The sequence below is a fragment of the Entelurus aequoreus genome, linkage group LG15 (assembly GCF_033978785.1).
Source record: "Entelurus aequoreus isolate RoL-2023_Sb linkage group LG15, RoL_Eaeq_v1.1, whole genome shotgun sequence".
NCBI lineage: Eukaryota > Metazoa > Chordata > Actinopteri > Syngnathiformes > Syngnathidae > Entelurus > Entelurus aequoreus.
In genome coordinates, this window is record NC_084745.1 from 36,983,783 (window position 1) to 37,007,680 (window position 23,898).

Below are 23,898 nucleotides of genomic sequence, written 5' to 3' on the forward strand. Positions count from 1 at the left end.
GGTTTTAGTACGCAGGAGGAAGACGATGACACAATGATTAAAGACTGACTTTTCATATACCGGTAGGCTGGTTATTTTGATAACGTACAGGTGAGCACTTTGTATTACTTTGCACCGTTGTATTATTTGTACTCTGCACGAATGCTGTTCGCCATGTCAAAGATGTGAAAGTTTGATTGAATGATTGAAAGATTTATTGTTAATAAATGGGACGCTTTGCGTTCCCAAACAGTCATCTCTGTCCCGACAATCCCCTCCGTGGTAGCAGGAACCCCTATATACTACGGTAATTACACATCAAAACCCTGCGGCTTATAGTCGGGTGCGGCTTATATATGGAGCAATCTGTATGTTCCCCTAAATTTAGCTGGTGCGGCTTATAGTCAGGTGCGGCTTATAGTCCGGAAATTACGGTACATTGGCCGGGCCGCAGTACTGTGAGCTGCTGGGTTGTGTCTGTGTTGCCAAGGTAATTGCTCAATATTAATCAAATCAAGTCCACATAACTAGAAGAACGTCAACTGGCAGCTAAACGTACACGACCCTTAAATTGTCACAAAAAAAGTGGCCCGTCACAGAGCAGCTTGTCATGAAGAATTTTGTAAAATAAAACACTACATAGCCGTTCTAACAGTATAATTCCTCTACCACTAAAACTCACTGAGCAATCAGCATTTACACTTACCAATTAGCAAAGATAAAGTATTCCCTTTATTTTGATACCAAGATTATTCCTTGTAGACCCTATAAATATTGGTTATTTTGGGTATGTCTAATTATAGCAAAATGTGAGGTTAATGTAGAAAATAAATCAAAGCGGCCCCCAATATCCTTGAATTTTTCTGTATACGGCCTTCAATGGAAAAATGTTGGACAACCCTGGTGTAGATTTATACATTAGAAACTAGTATTGTAAGTAATGTTGTTACATAATGGGCTCTTTGCAGTTTGGTGAGCTTGGCCTGTCATTGCCAAAGGTAGCATCTCTATGTAGTTAAACGCCTCACAGTTCCTTATTTTAACCAATCATTGTTTTTATGCAGGCAAGCATTCATTTCACTTCCACCCCCAACAGCAAGGACCACCTTCCATCATCTGTGAGTTTCCCTGTGGCTCGGTACCGCTAATAGTTTTTCAACACTTCTTACACGTATTCTGTCTATGGTCTCTCCGCAGACACGGCCGGGTGCCATACTGCCGGTTGGGCGCGTGCGGCCAAGCGCCTCGCTGGCCACTCCGGAGGGCAACAGTCCCAGCCCCTTCCAGCATGGCCCCTCCCCCTTCAACTCCCAGACCTCTGTAAGGCCCCTCACCTCCACGTAGGGCTGCTCTCTCATTCGCCAATCTCAGCTCCGTGCCACCTACACCTTCCCAGACACGTAAAATGAGCACAGCGGAGGTGCAGGTCATAACGGCACAGGAAATATCTGCACTTTTAAACACACCAAAAAAAGGAAGACTTGATTGCACAATATGGAAGCCTCTAAAAGCAACCATTATTATTTCTTCTTTGAAAAGCAACTTTGCTACTGAATGTGTAAATTATGAAGATTTTTTTAGTCTTCCTAGTTGCTTTGCAAGCCCTACTGTCTTGTCTTTTCTCTGGCATACCTCCCCCCTCCCTCACACAAACCAGCCGCCATATTGTTCACCCGTTCTCCACTGTCAACTTTGATGGCTTTTTCATCGTCTACCCTCTCGTTTGTCTGTCATGCCCACCTCCTCCTCTTCCCCTTCTGTTTGTCGGCTCCTTCACCATACCAACCTCCCCTATCCTCCGTGATCCCCCCCAAACCCACTACCCCTGCAGCCTCGGGCCCCTTCCCCCACCTCGCCCGACGAGTTTCCCATGAATGCCAAGCAGGCGTACAAGGCGTTTGCCGCCGTGCCTCGCTCGCTGGCAGTGCTGGAGCCGCCGCAGGTAGGCTGAGTCGCTCAGGGCTCGAAAACAGGTCACGAAGACAACAACGCATGCTGTGCTGATTGGTTGCCCCCTCACTCCCCGCCGCCTCCTGACCGGCGCGGCCTATAGCCAAAAACAGAGCCTGTGCCGCGTCAGGAGTGGCCTGTGATGTTTTGTGTGGCTTGTGGAATGCCTTCATCGGTTTCGTACTGCTGTGTCATCATGCTGATTAATGCGTTCATCCATGAGTTGCACGTGTATTTAAATCCATTCTCTTTATATACCGGCTACTTTGTCTGCCTGCTCCATATCCGTCTTTGTCCTCATTTTTCCCCTTTTTTTGTTCTTACGCTGTTTGTTTCTGCCCACTAGGACCTATATGCTGTAAGGAACAATTTCCATCCAAAGCAACCTTCTCCGGAGGTGAGTGGACATGAGGAAGAAGGTCTCTCTAATTTTTGAAGCTCGGGAGGAAAGATAGTCAAACCCCCATCTAACTGTAGACCAGGCATTAAGGAGTGTTCTTGTTAAGTAGCTTCCTTAAGCTGACTGTGTCTTGAGAGATGTATTTGAGCTTTAAGCGTTACCCGACTTTCCAGCCTGAATTGAACAATGAAGTGTTCGACGACCGCATTTACGGTCAGGAGGGAGCCACTAAAGATGGGACCAGCCAGATCGGCCCCCGGTCCTCCCTCTCCCCTGACCGTTTGGAGTACATGAGCCTGGCCGCTGTGCCTCGCCATTCCAGGCCGTCCCTGGACATGCAGGTAGCCACCGCATCCAGCAGCCTGCTCCTTCATCTGGGCCGCGGTGTGCTTGACCTGGCCGGTGGTGGGCCATTTAGTTGTCTTCGATTTGTACAGTGGTGCTGGGCTGTAATTGTTGTTCCTGCTTCTTGGCCTGCTTTTGATGACATTTTGCAATTTTCTTTCATATGACACTGTGATGCTGATTCATGTTTCAACCCAACAGAGTCCGTCGCCCAGTGGCAAGGACAGCCCAGAGCAGCGCTCCTTCAGGGACAGACAGAAATACTTTGAGATCGACGTGAAGCAGCAGACGCCTGACAAGCCCAAACCTCGTGTTTCGCTCGTTGGGGAGGATGACCTGAAGAAAATGAGAGAGGAGGAAGGTTGGCGTCTTTTTTTTTTTAATTTAATTTTTTTAACATATGCAATGAAACCCGATTAAGTTGGTCCAGCTTTTTTCGCCAACCTATCTATGTCAAACAACTAAAGTCTATACAGGGGTGTCAAAACTTTTTCCACTGAGGGCAGCTTACTGAAAAGTAAAAGTACTGGTATGTGGGGGCCATTTTGATATTTTTTCTAATAAAAAAAAAAAGCTAAAAATAATTGTATTTATTTAAAGACAAAACTTTGTGTCAGTGACTAAGTATATTACGGTACTAATAATTATTAGTTAAAAAATTTCAGCTTTTTTTCATTATATTCAGATTTTTGGGGTCTTTTTCCTTATATTGTCACTGTTGTTTTTTTCCCCGTAAGATAGAATAATATTAATAATACGATTGTGAAACGGCATTACTTAGTGTGTCAAAAATGTTGCGTTTATGAAAATAATACTGTTCAGTTACACAGTTAGCAGTGTTTATTGTTGTTGTAATTTTTCAAGTTACTTCATAATTTGGTATTATTTTTTTATTATATGAATTAACTGACCAACTAACTAAACTTTGTTCATATTTTTATTTCGAGAGCTTGTAATATTTTATATCGGTTGTGTCTAAACTTTTTCCACCAATGGCCTCATACTGGAAAGTCAAGTATGCGGGGGCCATTTTGATATTTTTTTCAGAATGTCTTTGTGACTGAACTTTTGTATTGGTCCCGACTAGAGGAATAAACACTCAGAAATGTATTCAGATTTTTTTAATTTGTATTTTGTACCTAAATATTTTTTAGTCCGACTTTGTGTTTGCTCTGATTCAACTCCTCATATATTACATGTACTAAAAAAAAATGGCAAACACTTTTTGTTTAAATCATTTTTGAGTTTGTGGATAAAAACATTTGGTTCCTGAAGTAACCGTTGACTTGTTTTGTGTTTGTACACATTATTTTACAGTACCTCAAATTCAAGCTGCACTTTAATGTACTTTTAATAAACATAAGCTACAGTATTTGAGTTGTAAAAAACTCCACAATCTGGGTCATCGCTTGCTGTTTGCCAAAGCACTGGTGAGAAGCACTGATGTATACAAGTAATCAAAGAATACAAATATTGATTTACTATTTGAAAGTATTGTTTAGTAAATGTTAACTTATAGTATTTAGTACACCACTTGTTTAATGCAGAATGAAGTTTGGGATGACAAGCAAAATAACAGAAGAACTTAGAGAGGGAAAAAAGGTGTTCTCTTTAACCCCACAAAATGTACCGAAAAAGAAGCAAAACCGTGGCCCTAAAACCGAGGTACGGACCGTAGCGTGGGTTACCTGTACCGTTGCACCTCTAGCAAACACAATCATAGATATGAACAAAATGACAGTTGTTAGCATCAAACATGGCAGAAATGTATGTTCCAAGATTGTGCTGTTGTAAACAGCAATGCAACGGTACTCTGTATAATCCTGCACGGGATAATCTGCCATAAATAAAATTTTTAAAAATGGGATATTAATTAGGATATGAAAACATTTATTGTGATTTTTTTTTTTTTCTGCCATATCTCAAAACATATATGCACAAATGGAGGAACACAGTGTCCATGAAAATGATCCTTATGTCTTTGGCCAAAATCACAAGTAAAATGTTACGGTTTAGATTTCAGTTTTGTCGACAATGCCTACGTAGACATCAGACAGCCAGTCCGACGGGTTTGGACATAAACGGGTTTCACTGTACCAAAACGGGCTGTATATTTGTCTGCTGTCATACCTGTGGTTGTGTTGACGCAGAGCGTAAGTTTGAGCAGCGTGCGCGGGAGTACCTACTGGACGAAGAAGACGAGGATGAGGACGAGGACCTGTCCAAGCATGTGGCGCAGATGAAGGTCACAGGCAAGGTGTTGCTGGACGGAGTGGAGTACAACGTGGAGCCGGTGTCTACGCCATCGCACTTGTGCTCCACGCCTCCCAGCTACTGTGGAAGTTCAGGGTACATTGTGTTACTGCCTCTCATATTTACCTCCACACACTTCTGTGGCTGACATCTTCTTTGTGTAGGCCCTCGTCAGTAGATGGTAGAGGAGACACTCCGAGGAATTCACTGGAAGACAGCTTCAGACTGGAACAGCGACCCAACTCCATGGCTGGGTACCAACCTCCTGCTTTATTAACTCTCCATGTGACATCTATTTGTGCGTTTTTGTCAAAAAACTTTTTTGTGTGTGACGTGTCCTCTTAGGCTGATCCCCGTCTACGGCAACGAGTCCGCAGCTCCCATCCGCACTGCCAAAGCGGAGCGCAGACACCAAGAAAGACTCCGCATGCAGAGTCCGGAACTGGCCACAGCCCTAGAAAAGGATCTCTCCCCGGCCGAGAAGCGAGCCCTGGAGGCGGAGAAGAGAGCCATGTGGAGAGCAGCACGGTAAATACAGCCTTGTCTCGTGTTTGTGTTGGGATTCCATCCTGCATATCTTTTACTCCCGTTTTTCCTAATCGTATCTTTTACTTTCCATTCTGTGGTTCTCTCTCTTTCTGTGTGCCTTCCTGCGGTGTACATTTCTTCATCCCACTTCCTCCTCCTCCTCCTCAAACGCGTTCCACCTCTGTCCGGGACACAGTCCCTTAGGCTTGGAGGACGATGTTAGGCAGTATGAGCAGGACCTGGCTAAGAGGCTCTACCAAGCCCGAGTGAGGGCTTCTCAGGGCACGGCCCCTGCCTCCGATACTCCCTCCTCTGCTGCCTCCCAGCTCAGGTCTGCTTCGCGGCCCCAGCCACCAGGGCCAGACGCACGGCATGGTGGGGGGTGTGCTGGGATGCTTTGATTTTGAAAGGTCCAAGCAAAGCAATCGCAGCAACACTCAAGAGTGCTTCTGCTGCCTTTCCATGGGCCGTCTTGCTGCTGCACGTCTTTGCCGCTTTCATGTGTGGCTTCTCTTTCTTCTTGTCCTGCCGTCCTCTTTGCAGCATCTCATCCACGTCTTTTTGTGCCTTGCCGTTCCATTCGTTATCTTGTACTAATGCGATGAAGCAGAGTAGGTAGTCCTTTTCCTGGAATGCCTAACTTGTTAAACTGCTTGTCACAGCAAACCAGGACAAGGAGCACCCATAATTAGTCATTGACACCACTTCCATCCAGAGCAGTGTGTCCGTGTGTGTGTAATTGTCTTTTCCTCTTCTTTTCCCTCAAGCTGATTGGTGGTCTCTAATCTTTGCAGGATGAAATCGCTGGAGCAGGACGCGCTCAAAGCCCAGATGGTCATCGCCAAGTCTCGGGACGGGAAGAAACGCGGAACGCTGGACCAACTGACGGAGTCGCCCTCACCGGCGCCCACACCCTCTCCCACCCCAATTGACGGTATGGAAGAATTCTGCGAATTGTTTTTACTTGATACTATATTTTACTTATCACACTTTTGACTTGCTTGTCTCACAGAGCTCAGTCCTCGAGGACTAACTTCTCCGGGCAGACTGGTAAGCTTCAACTCATTCATTCTTTAGGATGAACAGAAATCCCTGTCTGACTTACAGTATTCAACTATACATTAAATAATGTACTGTGGAACTCGTTTATATTATTTGACGGACCATGGGACTTAAACTAAAAGTAGCCATTGCTTGCACATTTACTTGTGACTTTGGGCAGAGACATACCGGTAAATAAAATAGGCAATGATAAAATTATTTTTCAACCTAGGGCAGTTTTGTTGACATTGTTTTTACTTTTTTCCATTTTTATTTAGATTATTTTGTATTAAGGTAATATTTTATACTCTAATCCAACAGAGCAGCTGGGATGTGTGCGTGTGTATATATATATATATGTATGTATATATATATATATACATATATATATATATATATATATGTATGTGTGTATATATATATATATATATATATACATGTGTATATATATATATATGTATGTGTGTGTGTGTGTGTATATATATATATATATATATATATATATATATATATATATATATATGTATGTGTGTATATATATATATATATATATATATATATACATGTGTATATATATATATATGTATGTGTGTGTGTGTGTGTGTATATATATATATATATATATATATATATATATATATATATATACATACATACGTGTGTGTGTGTGTGTGTCTATATATATATACATGTGTATATATATGTATGTTTGTGTGTGTGCAAGTCTTTCTTCCAGTAGCTAACAATCTAAAAACCCATCTAATATATGAATTTTATCAATTGCTGTGATAGAATCCAGGTTAATACTGTGATGCTTTTATTTAGAAACGTATTTTGCACTGAACGGAAAGTCCCTACGTGCATGTTTTTAATGCTGTATGTAACTTAACTACACAGTAGGTATGAGGTTTCAATACTAGAACACATGTTGACATAAACTGGCCGATTTTTCATTGAAATAACCCATTTGACTATTAAATTTTATGTCGACAAAAGCGTTTGACCATTAATGTCGACTTCAAGGGGAACTGCACTTTTATTTGGAATTTTGCCTATCATTCACAATCCTTATGTATGACAGGAAGACATAGGTTTTTTGTTTTTTTTATGCATTCTAAATCTTAAATCATTCACTATTTCCTTAAACAACAACTGATCATAGTAGACTTCATGAGAGCCAACAACGATTACTTTGGGACAAATGACGATCCAGAACATTATATTTTTGAGCCTGAATGTACGGAGAATGATCTACAAGTTTTAGAAGTGGTGCGATAAGCAGATCCAGTTGGTAGCAGTATTGCTAAGTGCTAAACAAGATATACAAACTATGAACATAATAAAACAATCCCTTACTGTACAATGTCTGCTCCCACTGGGATGTCAACTGATGGGATGTTTATATCTTTCCGTTTAGATGAAGATTTAAAAAAAAAAAAATCCTCACACAGGTCAAATAAAAAAACTTAACAAGCATCTTTTCATGTCTTTCTCGCCATCTCCGGCTTTAAGTTGAATGTCAAAGTTGACCAACTTCTCGGTTTATAGCCACATTCTTTTACTATACAGGTGACAGGCATGATTTATGATCTAGAATGAACTTTTATCAACTCAGGCGATGCAGCAGCTCAGTATGTCAATAGAGTAGTTGCATAAGCTAGTTAACTCTCTGTAATCACGATGTCGCTAAAAGTAGTTCCTCTGCGTTAGCGCTTGTAACGTCGCTAATACTTGGATAATATTTAGTTCACGACATGTAAATGGAGTATTGTTGCCGGTGTTGGAGGATTTTAGAGGGCTTTATGGGCAGAATAGATGACTCCCATTCGCTGCATTGCAAGTTAGAATGCATAAAAAAACAAAGAAACATATGAGTTCTTGTCTTGCATAGGGATTGTAAATGATAGGCAAAATTCCCCCCAAAAGTCCTGTCCTCCTTAAAGCGGGCACTTTTTAGTAATGAAAACATGTTGGATCGGGACTTAATGAGTTGGTCAACCTAAGCGGGTTCCACTGTATGTTTATTTATTCATTCACTATGAGTGCTGCAGCCCTGAATATAAAAAAATAATTGACCCAATTTGTATAAGATTGAGCTATGAGTGTATAAGCAAACAGTCTGGTATTTTGTGGTGCAAATGATGACTAAGGGTCAATACATTGTCCTCATAAGCATGAATCTACCATCCTGCCGCCATCATAGCTGGGCACACACACTTGTCCTCCCATCACAAGCCACTGCGGCCTGTTTGAATCACCCACACTCCACGTCTCAACCTCATCCTGCCTCATCCCTCTTCACTTCCCTCCCCCCTCCCAAACTCCCCTCATCCCCGTCTGCTATCCTTCTAGTCCCTGTCGTCAAAGACGTTTGACTACCGACAGTTTGCCGCCATTCCTTCTTCCAAACCAGTATACGACATCCAGGTATCGGCTGCATGCTGAGCTCCCCATGGGGGGGGGTCCAGCCTTGCCTTACACCGCCCCACCCCACCCTTCCTTGCGGCCTCTCCCCTCACTCTGTGTTGTTATAAGAATCTAGAAGGGGAAATAACGGTCTTGATACTGATCAATATTTCCTGCTTTGCTGTTTATGGGGCTGGCACTAAATAAAGCTTCCACTCACATGTGAAAACATCTTCATGTGCATCCATTCTCCTAAGCAATCAACCACAGGCAGGAATGTTTGTGATCCCACTAACCTGGTTTGGTTCTGAGGGTAGGAATCCCAATGCTTCGTAACAAATCTTGCTTAGGGATGTAACGATAAACTGTATTAATGATAACCGTGGTAAAACTCCCGACAGTTAGTATTACTGTTTTAAATTAAAATGATCAAAAAACAATTTGTAAAACCCATGGACTGACTAGCGCTAGCACGTTAGCTAGCTTAAATGCTAACATGAATACAAGACACAATGTCTTTCCCCATGAAGAAAACGACATGCCCCAATATAAACGTATGTAAATAGATTGAGTAACTAAGCTATTCAATTGTGTACATTGAATGAACAGGCTGTGTTGTCTTAGCAAAAAGGGATCAAGCTATATTATTGGCACCCTAAACCCCCTTTTAGGAGGGGAAAGTCCACCCAGATCCTTGTATTCTAAGGCCGTCTAAAATGATGAGAGGTGACTAGAATTGAAGTTTAACAATTTGTTCTACAAAAAGAGTAAGTTATACCAGCACTAGGAGATTGAACTGAGCTAGCCAAAAGTCGGGGCAATCTCTAAAATGGTCACCCTTCTTGCATGTTTTTGCAGTGTTGCCTCGCATTAAAGGGTATCGAAAGTAAAAGTTGGCGTATGTTCCGAGCGCACACACATTACTCTCCCTCCATTTCGTTCCTATTACCTCACCTTCCGGAACCTAAATGAGATACAATATTTGTGTATTTACAAGGATAGGAAGCCTAGGAGGCATTCATGTTATGTCCCTGAACGTGATGTACAGTTGATATTGTCCAAAGGTGGGAATATATTCCTCTAACTATACCCAAATGAATACGACACATGGTTTGGTGTCTACAACAGGAAGTGAACTCGCGTAACGTCATATAAACTGGAAATGAAACCAAGTGAAAGCTCCAATTTTTTTTTATTGATACAATATTACTAATTTTTATCAATAAAGACATTTTTAACTTTTAAATAATAAAATGGAAGACAATAAACATATTCAAATACAAATATGGCTTTTTAAAAGCCACAATAGTGTTATAATTTTTATTTAGCCAGGAAACTATATTATGTGTCCATATATGTTAGTTTTTTTGTAAATACAACTTGGTTAAAAGATTTTAGTGTGTGTATAAATACTTTTTGAGCACATTCAACAACACCGCGATAATAACGTGATCCTTTTGGTCACAATAGCAATTATATGAAATGTTCATATCGTTACATCCCTAATCTTGCCTCTAGTTTGCAATGGGACAGATCTTTTTTTCAACTAGAGAACAGGACAGAAAGCAAGTTGTGTGTGAATGTGTGTGTGTGTGTGTGGTGGGGGACTTGTGTGGTGCTGGAGGAAGCAGCGGTGGTTGGTTGTGTGTTGCTTTAAAATAATATTTGTAATATCTGGTGTTGCTTGAATGTGGTTGTATTGCATTGAAGACTTCTGTATATTTACGCATAAAAGCCGCATTTTCAACCAAATAGTACATTTCAGCAGTGTTTTAAGATTGTTGACGAAAAATGTTTGTCTTAGTTAGGTCAACAGTGTTTAATTTAGTTTTAGCTTTAGTCAGTCTTTTGATTAATATGTCGTTTATCTTTGGTCAAATTTTTGTTGATTAAATGGATTTAGTTTTAGTCTAGTTTTTTTTCTAGTCGACTAAATTCCTCAACATTTTAGTCGACTAAGATTACAGTAAATTTCGTTGACTAAAAAAAAACGTATAAGGGATAATACAGGGATGTCCAAACTTTTTGACTTGGGAGCCATATTGGGCTAAAATAATTTGGCCTGGGGTAAAGTAACTGTGTGTGGGTGTGCATTTGCATGCTAATAATATATTGATATAATTGGATATTAAGAGTATGTGAAAGTTTGACTCTTATTTTGTTAACTTCCGTGATGACCTCCTTACAATGTTTTAATCAATCAGAAATATCAAGCAACTACAATGCGCCAAACATGGATAAGTGTGAAGTGTTTTACATTTTCCCCTTTGTGCACTCCCATGGATTTTAATGGGTGCAATTTAGAATGGTTTAATGGTGTTTGGACGTTTTTTTATCCACAAAGTTCAGTGAGCGGGTTGTGTTGCATGTGACCATGTGTGTTGACCTTTATTTTAGTTGCATTGTTTTTTACACCATGACTAGGGAAGGTTGTGTGGATTGTGTCATAAGTAAATGCTGTGTTATAATTACTAAATACATTTCAGGGGATCTGATTCACCTAAAATGTCCACAAGATGCCTTCAAATATATAGCATTCAGTGATTGGTATTTAAAATTAATTTGAATACTTAAACTTATGACATCTCGCAGGCCAAATAAAGACGCCGGCGGTCTGTAGTTTTAACATCCTTGGATAAAACATTTTTGAATTTGTCTTGAAACCACTTTTATTAAGGTTGTTGCAGAGCATCTCAAAAACAAAATTCACAACAAGACCTGTTATAGTCAGGAGAAAATAGGTCGTTGACGATAACTAAGACGAACATTTTTTGTCTACAAAATTAACACTGCAGTTCAGTTTGGATCATATCATCAGATATTATTCTTAACGAGACAGGGAGTCTCGCCCTTGATTGTTCTGAACTCCTGTTACCGTGCTTGTGTCTTATTTAACAGAGTAATATTCACTAGGATTAAACCAACAGCGTCTGTGTGGATTTCTTACTGATTACACACAGAATTGTTCAATGTATCGATTATTATGCTAATACCAGCATTATCCTTAAGAAAACTACACAAATGTCCTTTTTTGTAACCATTCTGTCGACCAATCAGCAGACAGGTGTATGTTTAGCTCTGCCCCACACAGCCAACTATAGTGTATAATCACAAAGAACATGTTTAAAAATGTGATGATATAAACAAGTACCAAACTGAACCGTACTGTTTGGGGGGAAAAAGTAAGCCTTTTTTCCAGGAAGCATAAAAGTTTTTTTTTAGCTATCTGTCGTCGTCTTGGAGATGCTCTGAGCCGTCATTGAAATGACAAACCCCGGAGCTGACCTTCCAACCTAATCCTGTCCTAACACGCCAATCTTTCTTTGGGGGTCCAGTAGAGCCAATCAGGCGTCGTCCTCAGCGAACGCGTTCGGCTTGCTGTGATTAACTCACTATGTCTTCTTTCTTCTCAGTCTCCTGACGCGGTGGACGACCTGCAATTCATTGATGACGCCTCCCAGCATCCAGGTGAGTGCTCGCCTCATTTACTCTCGTTTGTGATCACGGTAGAAGAGGATGAGAATAGAGACACTTGTTTCCTTTCCCCTTATTTGATGTAGGTGTCTACATGGGATAAGCAGCTCCTATTGGTAGGATCCTGTGTGCACGCGTTTGGTTTGGGAGTGCGTTCTCTGTGTGTGCTCTCCTGTGTCTTTAACTGATAGTTTAATGGCCAACCAGCTGACTGAACTCTAACCAAGAGTGTGATGGTGCTTGAATTGTCCTGCTAGTCCACACACAGGATAGTGTTTGTCATTATGAGTGTTTATTTGGAGCAGCCTGCCACAAATACCTTGGTGCTACCCGCTTCTTAACACACCTCAAATATACACCATGTCTGCCAGAGAATAAGAAGGTGTAGCAGAAGGGATCGGCACTGCCAACTTAGCGAGTTTGTTGATCATATTTAGTGATTATTAAAGGGGAACTGCACTTTTTGGGGAATTTTGCCTGTCATTCACAAAATCTATGTGAGACAAGAACACCACACATGTGTTTTTCTTTTTTATGCCTTTAAAGGGTGGCTAACAATGCAGCTAATTGCATCCATAAAGCTCTCTACAAAAACGGCCAACAATAATCAATTTATATTTTATGACCTAAATTTTAACCAATTATTAACAATATTGTTATTATAAGCTCTAATGCAGACAAACTTTTAGCGGTGCCGTGATCACAGAGAGCTAACTAGCTTCCGCTGCTACAGTGTTGACATATGAGCCGGTGAGCTGCTGCATAGCCTCTGAGTTGGTGAAAGTTAATTATTGATTATAAATCATTCCTCTAATACTAGAAGGTTGTGGCCATTAACTAAGAAGTTGGTCAACTTTGACATTCAACTTAGACCCGGAGATGGCGAGAAAGACACACACAAAAAACGCTTGTTTGCGACCACTTTTTTTGGGGATCATGATTAATTCTTGATATTAACGGGAAGATATTCACATCACATCAATCGTCATCGCCGTGAGAACAGACATTGTACAGTAAGTGATTGTTTTGTTACGTTCATACTAGTTTGTATTTCTTTTTTAGCACTTGGCAATACTGCTAAATGATGCTTAGTGTTTTCACTAAAGCTGCATCTATTTAGCACACATCTTTTAAAACATGTAGCTCATCTTCCTCATATTCAGGCTCAAAATATAAGTTCCTGGATCATATTTTTTCCCAAAGTAGTCTTTGATAGCTCTCATGAAATCTGCCATGAAATGTAATGTTGTTATTGTTGAAGGAAATTGCGAACATTGTGATGCGTCTGAAATCAATACGTCCCCGTTTGCTTATAACGAGCAAAATACGTAAATATTACATGTTATTATGAATGTGTCTGTTACTACATTACATATATATTTACAGTGTGTATATAAAACGTTGATGGAGGTGTTTGGATGTTTTTCGAGCGCTGTATAGGCGGAATAGAGTGACTCCCATCAGCTTTATTGTTAGCTGACTTTTGCTAACTTTCTTTTACGAGACCCCTTCTAGATATTTTTTTGCAAAAAAAACAACTAGTGACAAATTTAACCTTCTGGTGTTATTCGGGAGTTTTGGAGACTTTGACACAATAGCACATAATGCTTTTCTCAACGAGCAGCGGGTGCTCAAAGCACTCACTCACTGGTTTGTGATATTAAACCACAAAATAAAGCATTCATTTGTAGTTCTAAGCAAATTTGATGTTTTTTACTCATTTTTTTGTCACTCCAACATAATTACTCTTTTATAGCTTCCATTACAATTACATGCAAATGCATCATGGCCACGTATGCAAATTAGGCAATTGTCATTTAGCCAGCAGCATATTTCAGCTCGTCAGCAGTAGCATTTTCTAATTTAACTCTTTAAAAGAGTGCAGACAATCCAACAAAATCTGTTAATTTCAATGCTGTAGCGTAAATTGAAATAGCCTGTTTCTAGTGTCGCCATCATGTACAAGCAATGTTTATTACCAAGCGTAGAAAACCCACAGCAGCTAATGAAATTGATAAAAATATTACATTGTTTAAAATGTGAAACAATGCATTAAATTGTTTATTAATTTGAATAAAGTGCCAAATAAAATCTTACCAGGTATTAAAGTGATAACATAGTAACTGATAATTATATACGTTGTGGCTGTGGTTTGCATTACAGTTCAACCAATCAAATCACGGGATGGTTGACTTGACAAATTGTTGGAAATCATTCTTTTACATAATGTGTTCATATTTATTTCATTCATAGTTAAATACTGTTGATTGTTAATACACCGAAGATTAAAGATGATACAAATAATTTAAATCTATATAGTTTTTGTTTACCGTTCTTATCAGACAAGTAAAAAGAGAGTGAACTTGGTTTTAATAGTCGTGCTAACATGACGATTTTGTGGAATTGATTCTACTGGAATCATATCTTCAAGCAATCAATGCAAGAAGGAGCTAACTCGTCCTCCAGGCAGCTTTATTCTGACCAATAATTAGATCAATAATATTTTCAATGTTGTTGTTTTCTAGTCACTGGATGCACTTTTGTTCCTTCTTGGTTTTTTTTGGAGTGCTGGTAATCTTTTTGGAATCTGTCTACCTCAGCTGGACGCTACTGTCTGACCATACGTATTTGTGAGACTAACAGTGCGTGTCTGTCCTGTGTAGTCTCTGCTGCCGGTCTGGAGGCCGAGGTCTCCACCTCCTTGCCGGCCACCTCGGCCCTGGAGGAGATGGCCCTCTACAGCAACAAGCGCAAACTGCGGCAAGGGCGCCGCAGTCTGGAGACGGCCGTGCCCACGTAACACCACTCAGACACACACATCCAGCGAGGAAGGGCGGGGGTGTGCAGCATCAGTATATACACTACACTCTTTCACAGCCACCCTCGCATCCCGCGTGCCAGCCTTGCCTTCAGTCGCCGTGGAGACAAGACCACATCCCTTTTGCTTTGTTGCCTGCTAGAGACTGATGATTTTTTTAGCTTTTTATTTTTTTAAATCTCCCCGAAAAATGGAGAAGAAAAAGAAGAAGAAGAAATGGGTGGTAGTTGCAACTAACTAACGTGTGAAATGCTATTTTTCCGTGACTAAATTGTAAAAGGTGTTTTTTGGGAGTGTAAATAATAGTAAGATGACATCCTGCTACCTTCACACTCGCACTGTGGAGAGCTTTAAAAAATCATATCATCATAGCACTGCCATACATCTTTTAGAATAATTTATTATTTTTAATCCAATGTATTTTACTGTTGAGCACAAAGAGAAGAGTGTAACATTCCCCTCTAATAATATCATATCAATATCATTTTTACAAGAATGGTACTTACCCCTCGGCCCCCACTGGCTTCCTATTTTCAATCAATGCGGTTAATGAAGTGAGACGTGAAGGTAGCGGATGCTTTATTTTTCTGTCTATGGGCTAATTTAATAATCTGACAACACTGAGAAATAATTTCTTATGGTGTGAATAGTGTACAAATAATGAGAGAAAAGAAAATGTTTTGTGGTAAAACTGAGCCAATGTTGACCAAGCAAGTGTTTGGACTGCTGATGCATCGACCTGGGCATGTTTCTTTCAATGGCTCACTTAATAATAATAATACTAAAAACATATCTGACATCCTTGCATAGCCACAACATAAATGCTGTTCTAATTTTAGCTGTGCAAGTCGCTCACAGACTGAATATAGCTATTAGTTGTTGTTGTTGTTTTTTTTTTTTTACCATACTTGCTTTTAATGAATGTTTTGTTTCAAATGTTTGTTTTTAGTTGTGTTTTTTTCGGGCGGAGTTGACGACTGGCAGTGCTGTTGGGCACTTTGGCTTCATTCAGTTCCATAGTCGGACAGGACCACGTGCTGAACGATAGAGGTGGGCCATATTACAAATGTTGGTATCGATGTGATACCAAGTAAATACTGTATGGCCGACATCAATATTTTTTTAAGAATTATTTTTTGTAACTATTTATAATCACAATAAAACACAAAATACAGTTGATACAGTTTTGACAATATCTCAACACTTATTTGTAAAGAATGTAAAGAAATGTAATGTAACGTCAATACAATTCTACAAATTCTCCGTCTTATCACATTGAATTGTTTGAGAAAATAAAATAAAAAGTGAAAAATAAAGCTAAAACTACATTGAATAAAATAATTTGTCTATCTATATTTGTTCATATAATATATTTGAACAGCTATATATAATAACTATAAAATATTGGTATTATTACGCTAGTATCAACGATGTCGATCTTGAATGGATCCGCCCACCTCTACCATTCAGCTTCCATAGTCGGACATGGCCAAGTGCTGATTAAACAAAATGATAAGTCAGAAGTTAAAACATGGTATATTCGTCTGTTTTGTTGATGTAGCTAATTGTTTCCATTTGTGTAACTGGGAGGATACTGGGAGTCGATCGTCTCTGTCCAGACCCAGCTGATAGGTTCCATTGCATGGGGCTAAAACCAAGCCAAGTGCTCTGCAATTCCTCTGTAAAGACACACAAATCAACGGTTTAATTTTTATAAATAAATGTTTTAAAGTCATGAAGAACCCTGTCGCTTGTCAACGTGTTTGAGACTGAATTTCTTCGAGATTGACCCGCGGCAAGTTGTAGTAAAGTGGATGGCTGGTTTATCAGCTGGTTTTTAATTACACGATTGCCACTTAGCGGCAGAGATTGGAACAGCACGAATAGTCTTCTTCTCTGGGCTTAATTTTAGCAGTAGGCTATTACCTTCAATTTGAAATACTGTCATCTTGCGGCACGGAGCGGTACAACACAGTCTTATTTAGTGTTCTTACTGCATTTTGAAACCAGTTTAAGTTTACGTTGTCGCTACCTAGTGGCAAAGACTGAACCAACACATAGCAGCGGACTACTTCATTTTGTTTACAAAGAGAACGGAACAACTCAGACTTATTTTGGCTTAAATTAGAACATTTTGAAATACGTTGTCGCCACCCTGCGGCAAAGACTGAAACAACACCTACAGTCTTTTTTTTTGTTGCATTATTGGTATCTACTGGCAAGGAACAAATCAACCCATCAACAATTTTGGATTGAAATATTAACCACAGTAGCAATCTTTCACCACTTTAGAGCGGCCACCAAAGCTTTTATTTTGGGTCGCCGAACATCACTCGTAGGCTTGAGGAAATCATTCAATATAGGGTTGCAGTACTCCCGCCAACCCGCAGGAAGCAATAATGAAGCCTATGTCAGGTGTCACAATGAAGCAGCAGTGGAGTGAGTAGAAGAAGATGAAACTATCGACACTCAAAAAATCTTAAATTAATTGGGAAAATCTGACTTAACAGCGACTGGACAACAAAGTATGCATTTATTGAAATTGCTGACTTTGTAATGTCTTGTATTGATGGCTGTTTGGTTTTGTTTGTCCGATTAACTCGATCAAAGCTCGTTTAATAGGTGTAGCGCTGAATTGGACCAGTAGATGATAACGCTCCACATTAGGTGTGTGTGCAATGCTTGCTGTGGATGTTTAATTTTTATATAACCTATTTTATGTTAAATGCAGCAGCCAGTTTTAATGTTCATGACAGATTGTCTTCTTTGAGTTTAATAATGATCAGTTTGCATACTATAATTATCAGTTATCGCCACCTACTGGGAGTTAGAACATGACAGACCACATTATCTTGCGTAAGCACTTTTAATTTGCTGTCATGACACAAACATTTACTTCCACCACACATATTCCAGCAGTTCCAGTACTTTGTATGGAATTGAGACAACACATCTCATGCACAATAATTCTTCACATCGCTAAATCAATTGGAAAAACTTGTTTTTAATTCACTGCCACACTTTTTATTAAAGTAGAAATTTGTGGGTTTGGATCTGCCTGGAACAGTTACCATTTAACATAAAATATTCTGGTTTGTTTTAAATGCTATGAGGAGGATTATAAGTTTTAAAAGAGCCAAAACTACTAATAAATGAAGGGCATCAGAATCAAACCGTGGATATGCAAAACAGCTCACAGCTGAAATCGTTAAGCACAACATTCCTTTTTTCCTCACAGAGTAAGATCCAGTAGCGCTTTCAGCAGACGCAAGCATATTTTTCCTCCGATTACCAAGCCGTTTGTATCCATAAGGCCACTTTATTAAAGGAATTCTATGTGAGGCAATGCTTTGATTATGGAATAAACTCTTAAAAGTTTGTGACTTAAACTTCCGGACAGCTGGTATACTTGAAAAAGAAAAAAAAGCAGACTTCATGTGATCCCCACCAGGTCCAGGTAGTGTCCCCTCCTCTTAAAGGCCCAAACACTCCAAGAATCAGTGTGTGTGTGCGCGCGCGAGAGATGGTGCTGCAGAAAACTAGATTTCTTTTTTCACACAAGTTTGTAAAATCATCTCGATTGAAGTGATGTTGGGCCTTCACAAAGCAGGTTGAAGTCCAGAGAAGATCTGCACCACGCAGGCACTGCTTTGTACGTGATCCACAAAGTACTCATCACCACTTCTTGTTGCCGCCGCCACAGCATACTCTAAAGTCGATTAGTCACGCCTTCATGTGCAGACACCTCTTTTGCCAGCCAAGGGTATGTTCAGTCGTGTGAGTGTATATGTATGTGTGTGTGTGTGTGTGTGTGTGTGTGTGTGTGTGGTGGCAGCGACTGCAGTTCACACAGCTGGAGTTCAGCTACCTCCTTCCAGCGGTCCAAAATGGCGGCATGGTGGTGCTCTATTTGTCACCCAGCACTGCGTACTGGTTGTCCAGCTGAAGCTGCTGCTGCACGGGAGTGCCACCGTTGTCGTCACGTCCACGGGTCCTGTGCTTTACTACCTCAAACGTCTTCTCCATCTCTCGGTCCCTGGAGGGTGCATGCGTGGAAAAGAACACTTCAGGACGACGCCGCTTCTATGCAGACGGTAGGAAGTGTCAGGACTTACTTGCGAGTCTCCACGTGCTTGCCGGTGGCCATCAGGGAAGGGAACTGAGCATCATTGAAAATCTCAGGGGGTCCCTGTGTCTGGCCACGTTTTGAAGAGGTGAGTCGAGCTCCTGGAGGTCGGTAAACGCCCGCAGGTTTAGACTCTGGCACCTCTACTTCCTCTGTGAGGTGGAGAATCAGGAACACTTCATTGAGCAGATGAATTAGGTCACATCTCCGAGCACAGCATCATTTGTTGTGGAAAGTGAGTTACGTATGTTCTATTCAGATTTCTTCAGGTTACAGCTACAGAAACCTTCTTACCAAGTTAACTTCTTCTGGAAAGTCCAGTTTGATCGTCTTCTTGGTGCTCGACTTGAGCCAATCCAAAGACCTCACTAAACTATCTGTCGTGTTTTAGCCTTTTTGACGTGGAACAGCTTACAAAAGAGATTTGTTCGTTTGTGGTGATCCCCTTAAGCTGTGCTCTTGCTAGCATACAACACTTTTGCCCATAGTCGTCTAAGGAAACAGATTGTACTACAAAAATCCTTTGTCCATTGTACTGTATATGCGAAAGTAAACAAGCAATACACATGAAGTCACCTTCATGTTGGTTGCAGAAGAAGAGGGAGACGGTATACCAAAGATGCACATCATGGTTTTCTACACTTCGTTTTTTTTTTTTACCATTGAATTTGGAATTTTAATTTTCTTCAATAAGTAAACCATAAACATGACTTTCAATCTTTGTTAGCAAAATTCACACTTCAATGAATTTTGAATGAACATTGGTAGGGTGGTTTGCTTTGTTGCCATCAATTTCCAACAAATTTGTCATACTTGCTCATTTATCAATGTTGATAGGCTCATCTTGCTCACTCGTTTAAAGCAGACATATTCCTACACTGTGATCATCTTTCTTTTTTACTCCTGATTTGTGTTACATTGTGGTGCTTTGGACTAGCGAGTCGCAACCAGCCAGGCTCTGTCCGTGCATCGTGTAGTAAGCTAGCGGTCCCCGCTTCTGCCCACCGAGAAAATATTGTGGATGACTGGCAAGAGGATTCACTTTGCTCATGTTTTTCTGGTGCTGAGAGCGATGCACAGAGTGAACCCTCTTTTACGGTTTGATAACAAGAGACGAAGAAAAACAAACAATGACATCCTTGGGACGCTTGGAGAGCGACTTTACTGCGTCCTTTCATATTTTAATGCAGCAGGGACACGTACCTTGCAACATCCCTGCTTCTTAGTGAGGGTCACTGTTCACATTTGAACAGATACGGTACCTGGGAATCGATACCAGTACTTGTGTGTATTAATGAATGAATTAATTAAATTGTTTGCAAAAACTATTTTATATTTTGATATAACATTTACAAATTAGCCGCTAACAATAACTGTGCTGTCCTGTTATTTAGTTTTTGTTGACTCATTTGCAATGGCGTTGGCTTTCTAACTAAGAAGCAGCTTTCTCCATGAAGCTGAATGTGTTATGTTGTGCCCTACATAGTGTTTATACTGTAAGTATTGTACCTATTACACACCAGCTGTTTGATTGTAACATTCATCTTAGTTGTAATATTCATGACCAAACAAATTTAGAGATGGTGAAATCGCCATGTAAAATTGCTAATGCTAATAGTAGCCTGTCCATGGCAGATCCAATGTAATGTCCGCCGTGAGTTCAATCACCGGACGAGTCATACCAAAGGCTATAAAAATGGGACCCATCCTCTCCCTGCTTGACACTCAGCATCAAGGGTTGGAATTGGGGGTTAAATCACCAAAAATGATTCCCGGGCGTGGCCACCGCTGCTGCTCACTGCTCCCCTCACCTCCCAGGGGGTGATCAAGGGTGATGGGTCAAATGCAGAGAATAATTTCGCCACACCTAGTGTGGGTGACAATCATGGGTACTTTAACTTTTTAACTTAATAAACCTAGCGCATTTTAGAAGAGTGTCATTGTCCCATTGGGTTGAGTTTTTTCTTGCCCTGATGTGGGATCTGAGCCGAGGGTGTTGTTGTGGCTTGTGCAGCCCTTTGAGACATTTGTTATCAAGGGCTATATAAATAAACTGATTGATTGAAGAGTGCAGCCTAAGCATACTTGTTTTTTTTGGTGTTGAAAATTGCATCATTACTTAGGAGTTTGGCTGAGTCAGCCCTGAATGCAGCTTGAGTGATCATTTCCTTGTTTAGCCTGCAAAAGGACATTATGTCACACGCCTCAAAATATGGCACCGTTTGATTTTACGTGAATCTATACCTGGCGGTACAGACAGACCTATAAAAAAAAAAAAAAAAGGGTTATTAGGGCTGCAACAACTAATCGATTCAATCGATTATAAAAATAGTTGGCGATTAATTTAGTCATTGATTCGTTGGATCTATGCTATGCGCTGAAGCTATGTTTTTTTTGTTTGTTTTTTAAACCTTTATTTATAAACTGCAACATTTACAAACAGCTGAGAAACAATAATCAAAATAAAAGGGGTGTAACGGTACGTGTATTTGTATCAAACAGTTTAGGTACGGGGGTTTCGGTTCGGTGCGGAGGTGTACTGAACGAGTTTCCACACGGACATATTAAGTAGAATACTGCACGTTGTGTAAACAATACTCAAAATGCCGGACATTTGAGGCATTTAAGAAACTCCGCCCTGACAGCTGCGCAAAAGAGGACATGTCCGGTGAAAAGAGGACGTATGGTCAGTCTATCGTAGCCCGTTAGCTGCTAGCATGCTAGCAAAAGAGGATATGTCCGGTGAAACCGAACTAGGATAGACTGATCATACGTCCTCTTTTCACCGGACATGTCCTCTTTTGCGGAGCTGTCCGGGCGGTGTTTCTTAAATGCCTCAAATGTCCGGCATTTTGAGTTATGGTTGCGTGTATTAACAATGTACTTTCTGGGTTAAGAAGGGGTTAAAAACAAAACAAATTGTGCGTGCAGCAGCATTCGTGAGGGAGGGGCAGAGACAGAGAGCGAGAGAGTTGTGATAAATGCGCATGCGTCGCCAGGCTCTGCTTTTTATCGATAGATTTAATTTTTTATTATCTATAGCAGGGGTGTCAAAAGTGTGCATTTTTGTAACATTTTCCTTGTTTTATTTGGCAAGTTGAAAGAACATGACGCCAGTATGCTGTTTTTTTTCTCAATAAAATACCGGAAAGGATAGAAATGTAGTTTGTCTCTTTTATCCGATTATAAATCGATCAAAGTAATATTCGACAGATTAATCGATTATCAAATTAATCGTTAGTTGCAGCCCTAGTTGTTATGCGTCAAGATTTTTGGAAAAAATTTGGCTTCAGTAGATGCCAGTTAGAAAAAAGGAAGTCAATCCAGGACAGATAAATGTGGTGAAATGTAGAAGTGAAGCCCCTAAGTACCCGAAACTTTTAGGTGGTACGAGTTACTGACCAACAGGTGGCGCAGGGGCAGGAGCGGCCCCAGGCTTGTTCCACGGTCCCGACATTTTTTCGCCGCCGATGACCTCTCCATCCTCATCAAGCTCCTCCTCCTCGTAATCCTCTTCTTCCTTCTCGTCGCTGCAAGCCCACATGACACCCAAGGGACCCCCACCCCCCATCATGCATCAGCAATGAAAAGATGACGTTCTACTATAGTCCCTCACCTGATTTGCAAGGCCTGCAGCCGCAGTCCGCTGTAATCCACTTCTTTTTGCTCGAACACTTTCCACTCCTCATCCTCCTGAGCACAAGGCAGCACAGCACACGTCACTCAAGCAGCAACAATAGCGTGCCCGGGCCTCATTAAGAGTGTTGAGACGTGGCAAACTAGTTTGAATTGACTCTTTTGAGTTTGGCTTTAGGAGGAAAGTGAACATGTGTTCGATCATTAAGTCACATGAGCCGCAAGGAGCATATGTTAGCATGCTAGCTGGCCTTTTCGTCCAAATACTCTCCTTGACTTGTGTACTTTATTCAATGTCATTTGAAGTTATGGAAATGTTTAGTCAGCGAATGTAGACGAATCGCTGTTAGGCGTAGGATTAAAAATGCGTCACCTTTTCGTTATTTGCGTCGGGATTGTCGCTTTTGGAGGACTTTTCGGACTCTTTTTTCATCTTTTTCATCACCCCCGTCGACGGCGCAGAGGCCTCCTTGCCCTTTCCTTTCTCTTTCTTCTTCTTTTTGTCCCGCTTGGCAAAGAAGTCGTCCAGGCTTTTCTCACTTGACACATCCGCCATTTTCAAAGAGCGAAGCTAACGTAGCTATCACGCAGGAGCGAATGACAAACGGCCAAAAGTAGGTGCCGGTGGAAGGAAGGCGGCCACAAAAGGGGTAGAGGACACTAAATAAGCTCTAATTTGTCTAGCTTTGGGTCCGTTTAGGGTTGGTAAAAACGTCCGGCTGAGTTTGGTGTCTAAACCGCCAACTACCTTGTCTACCATGCCATGCACTCTCGGCTACTTGACAAATCAGCACCGTCACCCGGAACAGGCGACCTCGAACCGGAAGTGCTAACTGTATTACGTCAAGAACGCTGACGCTATGTTTTTTTTTCCATTTAACCCTTGTGTGGTGTTCAGTGTTAGGTTAGTTACTGAAAACCAGTAACTAGTTACAGTTACTT

General features: G+C 40.7%; 2 protein-coding genes across 8 annotated transcripts in view; one reads left to right on the forward strand and one right to left on the reverse strand.

Moving 5' to 3' along the window:
- Positions 1-16,968, forward strand: part of LOC133630098 (protein scribble homolog) — a 75,117-nt gene extending 58,149 nt beyond the window's left edge. Inside the window, exons 32-46 of one of the 7 annotated variants that reach the window (XM_062021399.1) lie at positions 1,044-1,097; positions 1,177-1,299; positions 1,811-1,921; positions 2,276-2,326; positions 2,503-2,670; positions 2,876-3,035; positions 4,825-5,023; positions 5,092-5,181; positions 5,273-5,455; positions 5,652-5,786; positions 6,250-6,389; positions 6,468-6,505; positions 8,849-8,923; positions 12,316-12,370; positions 15,040-16,968. In XM_062021399.1, the coding sequence (XP_061877383.1) occupies positions 1,044-1,097; positions 1,177-1,299; positions 1,811-1,921; positions 2,276-2,326; positions 2,503-2,670; positions 2,876-3,035; positions 4,825-5,023; positions 5,092-5,181; positions 5,273-5,455; positions 5,652-5,786; positions 6,250-6,389; positions 6,468-6,505; positions 8,849-8,923; positions 12,316-12,370; positions 15,040-15,176 (1,719 nt within the window). In that variant the 3' untranslated portion in view covers positions 15,177-16,968. Of the gene's footprint in view, positions 1-1,043; positions 1,098-1,176; positions 1,300-1,810; positions 1,922-2,275; positions 2,327-2,502; positions 2,671-2,875; positions 3,036-4,824; positions 5,024-5,091; positions 5,182-5,272; positions 5,456-5,651; positions 5,787-6,249; positions 6,390-6,467; positions 6,506-8,848; positions 8,924-12,315; positions 12,371-12,462; positions 12,493-15,039 lie in introns of all 7 variants that reach the window. The other 6 variants (XM_062021395.1, XM_062021393.1, XM_062021392.1 and 3 more) reach the window with 6 other exon arrangements.
- A 1,073-nt stretch (positions 16,969-18,041) lies between these two features.
- On the reverse strand, positions 18,042-23,789 carry LOC133630104 (protein CDV3 homolog). The gene is made up of 5 exons (XM_062021414.1): positions 23,330-23,789; positions 22,937-23,013; positions 22,723-22,850; positions 19,310-19,472; positions 18,042-19,230 (listed from the first exon to the last, which is right to left on the reverse strand). Exons 1-5 carry the CDS (start codon positions 23,510-23,512, stop codon positions 19,101-19,103), a joined length of 681 nt encoding a protein of 226 aa, XP_061877398.1. The 5' UTR covers positions 23,513-23,789; the 3' UTR covers positions 18,042-19,100.
- Positions 23,790-23,898: the final 109 nt, after the last annotated feature.